The 10171-nt window shown below is 38.7% G+C and overlaps 1 protein-coding gene across 1 annotated transcript in view; it reads left to right on the top strand.

The window, feature by feature from the left end:
- The first annotated feature begins 2486 nt into the window (after positions 1-2486).
- Positions 2487-10171, top strand: part of LOC136873863 (brahma-associated protein of 60 kDa) — a 196309-nt gene continuing 188624 nt past the window's right edge. Inside the window, exon 1 of the mRNA XM_067147156.2 lies at positions 2487-2711. Coding sequence (XP_067003257.1) covers positions 2595-2711 — 117 coding nt within the window. The 5' untranslated portion in view covers positions 2487-2594. The remainder of the gene's footprint in view (positions 2712-10171) is intronic.

The following is a 10171-nucleotide window of genomic DNA, read 5'->3' as shown; positions in this document are numbered from 1 at the left end:
TGTACATCGATAAATATATAAATGTAGGTACCTGCACACGACTTAAATCATGAATAGATATTTCAACACGCACTTGCTCCCCTTGCTCATAGACTTCGATTCATGTATTTTTTTAAGGTTGATGGCTTACATGAAACTGCAGATACAGCCTTTATCCACCACCAAAGGCATGTGAATATTTCTGAGTTTCCCATTACCGGTTCCTTTGAATATTTGACCATCAGCCATAAGGTGAAGATCACTATCACAGATTTGCGTCTGATGGATGATTTCGTATTTAGAAAATCGGAAATAGATGGAGCACCTGTTTCCAACTACAAATCATTGTGTTATGCTGGATACAGACTTTTCAGCAAAAAGTTTGTTTTGTTTATAAAAGGTTAATTTCAATCGGGTGAAATTCTAAAATGCAGTGCTGTGAAATCCGAGTACACAAACATAAGGCCTATAATGTGAAGCTTATTTTAGGAGTACCTGGTGACATTATAGGAAGGGAATGTGAACGTTTTGCTGGAGCAGGCCCCGAGGCATGTTGTAAGCACATTGCTGCTGTAAGCTACCCATTAGAGCACTTCCCTAAGACTGGTATTATTCAGTGTTCAGAAACATGCAGCCAAAATTTATAAACTTTTCAGTATCCCCGTACCAAACGGTTGAGGAGAGTTAGCCCTATTAAAGTGGGATGTTTGCCCTTGGAACAAGTTTTGCTATTATAATCTCAGTTGCACCAGTTATAACTCTTGTCGAGGGATATTTCTGTCTAAAAGCAAGGGGGATGTTTTCAAGGACATTTTCCCTATCAGGTCATATGTTCAACTCTTTAAATTGGCAGTACATGAAATCAATCCAATCATTAAATATTCTCCCAACAATAGTTTTATGGATTCCGAAGTTAAGGCCTAGTTCTTTGTCAGATTTGTTGGTCCTTAGATTCATAACTGTCAAGAAGAAACACAAAGAGGGAATATCTGTAAATTGTATCTGTTTTCTCCCAGAACAGCAAACACCAAATTACAATGTTGGACGTCTACAAACCCTGTATAGCGCAATATGGCGTCAGGATTACGCATTGTTTGCTCAACAACCAAATTACCTGTAGAATTTTTTGAGTGCTGATGTCTTTGAAAATGGGGGTCACAAATGTAACATTTACTTCTTCGGGTATATTTACGATTTCTTCCCGTACTTCAAAGGAGGTGATTTCTGCATATTCCGATATTGTAGGCTTATCGTGGTAATCCGGAAATTTTCTGGTGTATGGCCTCTTCCTTGCTTTTGTTGTGTTCGTGGTCCACGGAAAAAGCTATGGAACAACGCCCGGTTTTAATCTTGATCTCTCACCTTTAAATACAAACGCATAAATTCGGTGGTAGTTATCGAAATGCTTAATCAGTTTATAGGTAGAAAATAGGAATTTTTCCCCTTCGTAAATCGTACTTACCCAACAAAGTTTTTCGTGAAGTCACCGGGTTGAAAATAATGGGAACACACTTTAATATTTTCGGTCAGATTCTTCTCACCGAATAGCTCGGCATAGTCACGAAAATAACAATTTAAGCAACTTAAATTCGTGGATATTTAGCGGCATGAGTACACAGAAGACAAATGAAGAGCGCATTGCGCTTACCCAGTACAACAGCAGTGCGCTCTATCGGTGCTAGTTCTATACATCCCTATTGTGTTTTAAGGTACGTCCCAAATTCATCAACTTTAGTTTTTCTGTGCTTACAAATTTCTTGTCTTGTGTGACCCTCTTATTAAGCCTTTTTGGCACCAGTCCTACATCAATTATTACAACCTTATGGTCACATATTCCTTCAATTACCCCAGTTTTATCAGCAATTTCCCATGGTTTAACCAAGAATATATCTAGCAAGTTATTGTATTACTTTTGTAAATCCTCCCTCCCAAATTAACTCATTTGCCAGTTTCTGTTCATGGGCTTCTTTTGAAGCTCCATTCATTCCATTCAACTTCAGGCAAGTTTAGATGTCCCCCAATTATTACCATATCATTATTGTTGTTTTTTTAGTATAATCTATTTTTTCAAATATTTCCATATCTCTTTCCTCTCTTCCAGGTCTATATGTTCCTATAATTCCCACCTCCTTCATGTTATCACAAACTAATTTTATCCCTAATATTTCATCCCTTTCATCGGTAAACCATTCATGTGAGCAATAAGTTTCCTTCACCAAATCTCCTCCTCCCCCGCAATCTCATTTTATCTCCTCGGCGTGTACGCTAGACTGTAAACCCTTCTGGAAATACTTCCCTATTATCCTCCCCTTCTCTCAACCACGATTCCACTCCTATCACCACGTCAATCTCATAACATTCCATCACTTGCCAAATTTTAATTGTTTATTTACTTCACTCTGACAGTTTAACAAGAGCAATCTCAAGAGCATGTTCTCTTTGACATATCGTCCGTTAACTCTCGATCTACAGCTCATTCGATATCGGAACCAATCGGAACAGGATTCGTCGATTTGTTTGTCAACTATTAATCGGAAAAGTAAGTTTTGTGATTGATGTTTGTTGCTAGTGTGTTTAGGTGTATATTAGCCTAGTACACAAAAGAAAGACTTATAATGGCGCAAAGGTTTACTGGAGGTCCGCAGGGTCCAGCTGCGACAGGCCCACCGCCGTCAAGATATCCTCCTCCACCAGTACCAGCATTGAGACAGTATGCTGGCCCAACATTCCCTGTAAGTATGCCGTTTTTTGGTAAATATCGTTTTAATTTATATAAGAAATAATTATTCTCTATTTCCTAGGGTTCCTTTACATATCTATTCGAATTGCTTCTGGGAAATAACCAGCTGTACTATTGCACAATCTTATTTAAGCTGTTTGAGGTTGGAAGTTCTCAAAGGGTTCTGATTGGTTTGCATAGGCTACTGTATATTTGCGCTTGTAACAATTTCTTCAGTTATCTCCGGAATTCTTTATGTTTATCAAACGGGGAAGGGGAATGCTGATCGCCTGAACAAGCTGTGTCGAGTAGTGATCATGAGGGATTTATGACTTCTGTCTTAGGCTCATCATTCAGTACGAGACCTCCGTCCTATTATTCAGATGGTCTATAAGTTAGTATATCCAGTGGGATATTTCTTATTGAAGCTGTTGTCATTTTAACATGATGTATGAAAGCACTTCATATTTAAAAGGCCGGTCTGAGTGTCTCAGACGGTTAAGGCGCTGGCCTTCTAACCCCAACGTGGCAGGTTCGATCCTGGCTCAGTCTGGTGGTATTTGAAGGTGCTCAAATACGACAGCTCCGTGTCGGTAGATTTACTGGCACGTAAAAAGAACTCTTGCGGGACTAAATTCCGGCATCTCGGCGTCTCCGAAGACCTTAAAAAGTAGTTACTGGGACGTAAAGCAAATATTTAAAAGAATGTTATTAGGTTCTCACAAGTCTGAAGTCCCCTTCCCTTTGAAGTTTTCAAAGGGTGAATAGACGATTAGCCTTTCTATGTAACTTATGGGTCGTATCAACTGTAGAATAACATACAGTTTTAGGGAAGTGAACATTCTTTATCTTATCATCCAGAATAATATTAATTATGGTTCATAATACCCACAGAATAAAATATCAGTGAGTTTTTTCTGTAAAACTTCCGTAAGTGGGCTGGCCATGGCGCGCCTTAGACTATGCAACAGAGGTTACACGAACAACATGGCGCGGGTCGGGTGACGTCTCAATCACTTGCACAAGGCAGCACAAGGCTGCCAACCTATGAATATCTTTTAACGACCGGCAAATATAAAGACCATTGGTCTGGATTTATTAGGTTAGTGTAATGACAAAACCAATGGGCTGGGTATGTTAGGTAATGTTAGGACGCAAGCAAAGGGTGTCTGGGGGCGTAAGGTTAGAAGCCGCGAAGTGGCCCTAGGCCTTTAGTTTTGTGTGGAAAACACGATTGGTCTGGACTCGTTCTTGCCGTGCGGATGGTTAGGATAGGACCTGGACAACACCATTGGTCTGAATTGGTTCTTGCCGTGCGGATGATTAGGATAGGATCTGGAGACCAGTGATATAGGGACCAGGAAAGGGGTCTGGGGGCGTAAGCCCTCAGGTTAGAAGCTGCAAAGCGGCATTAGGCCTCAGTGTTCTCCCTAAGACCTTTTTAACGGCCGCACCGCCCTGCCGTTTTTACAGGCTGCCCAACTAACATAACCTAGGTAATTGCTAATTAAATAATATTCATACATTTTTGAATCACTGGGTGCTTCAAATTAAATTGTACATACTGTAAAACTGTTTATTTACATGATAAATCTTTATTATTATCAGCATAATTGCTTCAATTACATCGGAGGTTAAATGTTTAGCTTGACTGTCACGTAGTGTAGTGTTTGAGCAGTGTCTGGATTGATGTGGAATCGCATGCGAGCATTCGATTCTGCATAACGCCACAAACCGGTATGACACTCCACAGCAACCGAGTGGTAAGCCCCGGTGTTACATGATTATGAACGAGCAGTAGTCGAACCCCACTCCCGGCAGCCTTGAAGATGGTTTCCATGGTTTCCAATTTTCACGCCAGGCAAATGCTGGGGCTGTACCTTAATTAAGGCCACTTCCCACTCCTAGCCTCTTCCTATCTTGTTGTCACCATAGGACCTGTGTCGGTGTGATGTAAACTTGTAAAGAAAAGAAAAAAAAAAGAGCATTAGAGCACTAACAGTTCAAAATACTCTGTTATGTCTTGTTCGAGATAACACTAAAATAGTTATATTTTGCAGTTATTGTTTACCTGTCTGATATTACTGTTAATATCCTGAGGGGAATAAATTGAAATATTAGCATATCAATTTTTTACAAAGTAATCCCCGCCCGGCTACTCATTCCTGCCACCCAGCTGTCGAAAATTTCTAGGGAGAACACTGGGCCTTTAGTATCCCTTGCTTAGGTTCACCTAGTGACAAAACCATTGGTCTGGATTGGTTAGGTTAGGTTAGGTTAGCGACAAAACCATTGGTCTAGATTCGTTAGGTTAGGGTAGTGACAAAACCATTTGGCTGGGTATGTTGGGTTAGGTTAGGAGGTCTGATTTCAGTTTATATATATATACCGAGCTTGATAGCTGCAGTCGCTTAAGTGCGGCCAGTACCCAGTAATCGGGAGATTGTGGGTTCGAGCCCCACTGTCGGCAGCCCTGAAGATGGTTTTCCGTGGTTTCCCATTTTCACGCCAGGCAAATGCCGGGGCTGTACCTTAATTAAGGCCACGGCCGCTTCCTTCCAAGTCCTAGGCCTTTCCTATCGCATCGTCGCCGTAAGACATATCTGTGTCGGTGCGACGTAAAGCAAAAAAAAAAAAAAAAAAAAAATCAATTTATATAACTTTTTTGCGCAAACGCTACAAGGAACAGGACCTTTAGTTAGCCTGTGACTGATGAGAAGGTCGGTCAGTTTAGCTTCGTCAACACTCAAAATACTGATTTTATGATTACTCAAATTGCATCCACCACAAGCCATTGTTACATTAAAAATGCACGCTTTTTTTTATTTTCACCGAATGTGGTAACCCTGTGGCCACTGATCGTGTGACCTATAGCAGGAAAAAAGTTACATGGTATTTTTCACAGCTGATCGGAGCTGGCCAATGGAAGTAAAGGTAATGGTGGTAATTTCTTCTTTAATGCTGTCCTGCATTCAATTTTCCTATATAAGAATACTTTTTAGAGCGGGATGCTGGGATTATAGGAAGCGTAGAGGAAGGATCTTTCCTCTCTGGTACCTTAGGTATTGTAAAACGTTACTTTTCAATCTTTACTAATGATTACCAATGCCAGCCCACTTGCGGGAGCGCCACAGTTTTCTCTAGTCCAAGAGGCTTTTTTTCTATGGTCACGGCGCATACTGTCCTCATGGCAACGAAAAAATGTAGGTTATGGAGCGGTGAATATGAGACACACAGAAAGTGGGGCAAATAAAAGACAAGCTTATTATGAGCATCACTTACTAGGAGAAAAAAAGTATTTGTTTTGCACCACTCTTTAATATGCATAGAATCATATCTTACAGTGAAATCATATAAAATAGATTTAATAAATTTGGACCAAATTAATTTTGTATGCATGAATTTTCAATTTTGTTTGCCAAACTTCTCTTGTGATTTTGTATTTGCATAGTTGGCTGCTCTGTTTTCATGCTGAAAGGCATTTATATTGGTTTATCTTTGGAGTGCTACCTAGTTAATGGTGAAAAGTGCTGTTTCAAGATTTCTCATTCAGTTTAAAAAAGTAAATAATCAAGAGGAAAAAAAAACAGTTCATATCAGTCAGTGCAGATATTCAGAATTAGCCTAGGCCTATTGGTACTGGTGAAACTACTGTAGAGCAATATTGTTTTCCACAGCCTGTTGATGAAAATTCACAGCCTGTTTCCAATCATTTGACTGGGTCAGGAATGGATAGGAATTGTGCTGGCTGCCGAAGCCTGTTGCACTTCACTGGGGCAATGATTAATGAATGACAGATGAAATGATATTGGAGAGTGTTGCTGGAATGAAATGTGATGGGGAAAACCGGAGTACTTGGAGTAAAACCTGTCCCGCCTCCGCTTTGTCCAGCACAAATCTCACATGGAGTGACCGGGATTTGACCCATGGAACCTAGCGGTGAGAGGCGGGCCCGCTGCTGCCTGAGCCATGGAGGCTCTCACAGCCTGTTGATGTATTTGAAAAATAACGTTTGCAGGTTATCTACAGTGTTTCTTTTCAATATTTTATTTAACTGTTAATTGTCATAAATTAGTGCCTGAAACACATCAGCCGATTATTTACTTCTTGTAAAACTTGACTTTTATTGGAGAATATTATAATTTTTTCAGCACATTAGCCTATACTAAAAGAAACCTGCTGTGTCTCATTTTTGCACTATTATTGCTCTAGCTCTTTTTTGTATGAAGATAATAATGCTGTCTTTTATTTGTCCCACGCTGTCTTCTTTTTACCCCAATTGTCGGGTAAAAAAAGACACAGTTTTATTTTTCTTTAGCAAAGAAGTATATATGCTGGAGAAAAATTGCTTTTAACCCTCGAGCACTCGCGCTGGCGCACTGAGTGCGCCACGTTTAAATAAACGGATATCCACTGTCGCACCAACAATCTGCTGACCTGTGTTGTTAGGTATTCCTACAGTACAGTTTTAGCTATCTGTGTGAAAAGTCAAATAAATATTTCTCCAACAGAAGCGAATTAAACTGCGTTTTAAGTTCACCGTGTCACAACTGGCGCACTCAGTGCGCCACGCGCGTCATCATGTAGGCCTAAGTATATTTTTATTTACAGATTACTTCTGTATTCACTAGAATTGTCTTGCATTAGTTTTCTGTGGACTGTTTGTTGATTTCTACGTGAGTCTCCAATAATCGTTCCGTTTATGTAGGGCTGCAAGATATCTGTCAAGTCCACAGCTGAACAGGTTATTGAATGATGATCCTGATTTCAACAAAGCAGATGACTGAAATTACAATAAATAAACTTGATATTTCCACCTATTCAATACAATTTTAATGCTGTTATTCAATTACAACATATTAAATTTTCACAGGACTGAAAATGAGGAAGACAATTCTGAAATTGAAAATGAGGAAAATATTTTCAGTGAGCATAACTCAGAAAGTGAACAGGATTATGAGTCGGGGACAAGTGATGAAAGTTCTGGTGAAGTTGTGTTAGCCAAAAGTGATTGATTCATAGGAAGAGACAAAGTTTGTGTATGGAAGAAACAATGTTCTAGTGGATCCTCTAAGACTAAAGAAAAAATATTGTCAAAATATTTTCAGGACCAAAGGGTGAAGCTCGGGGTGTGACAAGTGAACTGTCTCCTTTTCACAAAATTATTGACGTAAATATTATTGACAATATTGTAAACTTCACGAATTTGTACATAGCTACCAGGTTGGGATAACAATATTATATTGTAATGTAATTAGGGAGGTAAAATAAAGACTAATATTATGAAAAATATTTCAAGAATTAATTGATGAACGATAAAACATAGAATATAGGCTCTGAATTTACTTAACTTCGATGAAAACATTAACATACTTAATGGAGCACTCAGTGCGCCACGCGAGTGCTCGAGTGATGAAAAAAACGCGAACGCTCGAGGGTTAAAATTGAATTCAGCATGCCATTTAACATCATTTTAATCACTCACAAAAATTTAAATATATTCTTTTGTGTTCCAAAAAATGACATTTTTTATTTGTCTCATATTTTCCTCTCCCTATCCTAATTTACTAGCTGTAACCTATCTTTGGCGTCACTGATGATTTTGCAGGGGGAGTTTCTTATGATAATGTTTCGGACATTTAATTTTGTGAGAATTATGTCAAAAGGGGCCACTGTTTTTATAACAGAGATTGGCCTGGATATGCAGGGTGTGGTGAAAAGCTTAATTAATTTATCACTTTTGTCTGTGAATGAGAATTGTACATTGTTTCCTTTACACATTCACTTGTGCTTTTATTCTGCAGGGGTTGGTAACAGAATGTAATTCTCATAATTCCTGGGAATGATATCACAACGCATTTTATGTTAACCAATAACAATACCAGCATGCATTTTATGTTAACCAATAACAATACCAGCAGCGACTTCAGCAATGGAGAATGCCATCAGCTACTCTTCGTTAGGTTATAAAAGTAAATGTACTTCTAAGGGCAGGCTGGACATCTCGATGAACACATCTGTCCTGTGAAATGAATAGATTTGCATTATTTCTACTTCCTTATGATGTTATAAAGCTTGCGTGGCACGGCATAAAGTTTTGTCCTCAATCCTTTATACTACACGGTCAGTGCTTGAGGAAATGGTCTGCAAGAAGATACACCCTTAAACTGAGAGCGCAAAATGAGCATTGAAGACCACTGTAGCCTATTTTCTTGTGAACATTATGCTTGTCACAATTGATATATGTCCAGGAAAATTGAAGTTCTGTGTTTCACCAGGTGCTTCAAAAGGGACCTAAAGCATAAAATTCGAGGTATGCCTCTTATGGGTGGTTTTACACGAAAATAGCTTATGCGATATTTTTGTTCTATGTTTCCCAAAGTGACAAATAAGGGAAATATCGGTGGAAGTCTTGTGATAAGTCTAAGAGCGGGAACTTGGCTCTATAGTCTGTAAAGAGAGTTGCTATGGAGATCGTTCCGGCAACGTTTTTGTACACATGTCAGTATTTTTTAAACTATTAACCTGATACTAGGCCCTCTTTTATACTGGAAGGAAAAGATCATATAAGATCAGCAATAATGCAATGTCAGTATTTTTTAAACTATTAACCTGATACTAGGCCCTCTTTTATACTGGAAGGAAAAGATCATATAAGATCAGCAATAATGCAAAAAAATATGTGAAACTGTAAAGGACAGTAGAAGCAAGGATGTAAGTTATGTGCCTCTGAATTTTGGGAACATTGTGAGGGGTTGACAGAAATGTCATCATGCACATTTTCTTGTCGTTCGAATTTGATATGGCCTAAGCAGCAAAAATCCAAATTCATGAATATCTGTTTCATCATAGCTGGTACTGTAAAAGTATCCGAGCAAGTGGCTGTGCAGTTTGGGTCACGTAGCTATTGCTTGCATTTAGGAGATAGTGGGTTCGAACCCCAACTGACGGCAGTCCTGAAGATGGTTTTCTATAGTTTCCCATTTTCACATGAAGCAAATGCTAGGGATGTAACATAATTAAGATTACATTGCTCAGAATTTAAAAAGAATGTTATTTCTGTATTGGTTGTATCAGCAGTAACAAGGAAGTGCATTTTTTAATTTTCCGTTATTTCTGTCTGTGTCTGTATGTAGGTACATACATACATACATACGCGGATCACGAGAAGACGGCTGAAGAATATTTAATGAAAATCGGTATGTAAAGTCGGGGAGTAAGTCGCTACAATCTAGGCCATAAATAATTTTATTTGCGCTGAGTGAAATGGTAATTTAAGGGAATATTAATGTTATTAGTGGCCCTATCAATAAATACTACATAACTAAAGTTAAGTTATATAATATTAAATATCCAATCATTTATGTCTTACACATTGTTACCGTACCGGCTATGATAACAGATATATTCATGAATTTCGATTTTTGTTGCTAAGTTCATATCATTGCTGAGTCACAAGAAAATGAATAAATG

Source organism: Anabrus simplex, chromosome 5 (assembly GCF_040414725.1).
Source record: "Anabrus simplex isolate iqAnaSimp1 chromosome 5, ASM4041472v1, whole genome shotgun sequence".
NCBI lineage: Eukaryota > Metazoa > Arthropoda > Insecta > Orthoptera > Tettigoniidae > Anabrus > Anabrus simplex.
The sequence above is the reverse complement of the archived record's forward strand: the minus strand, read 5'-3'. Positions and strand labels throughout refer to the sequence as shown.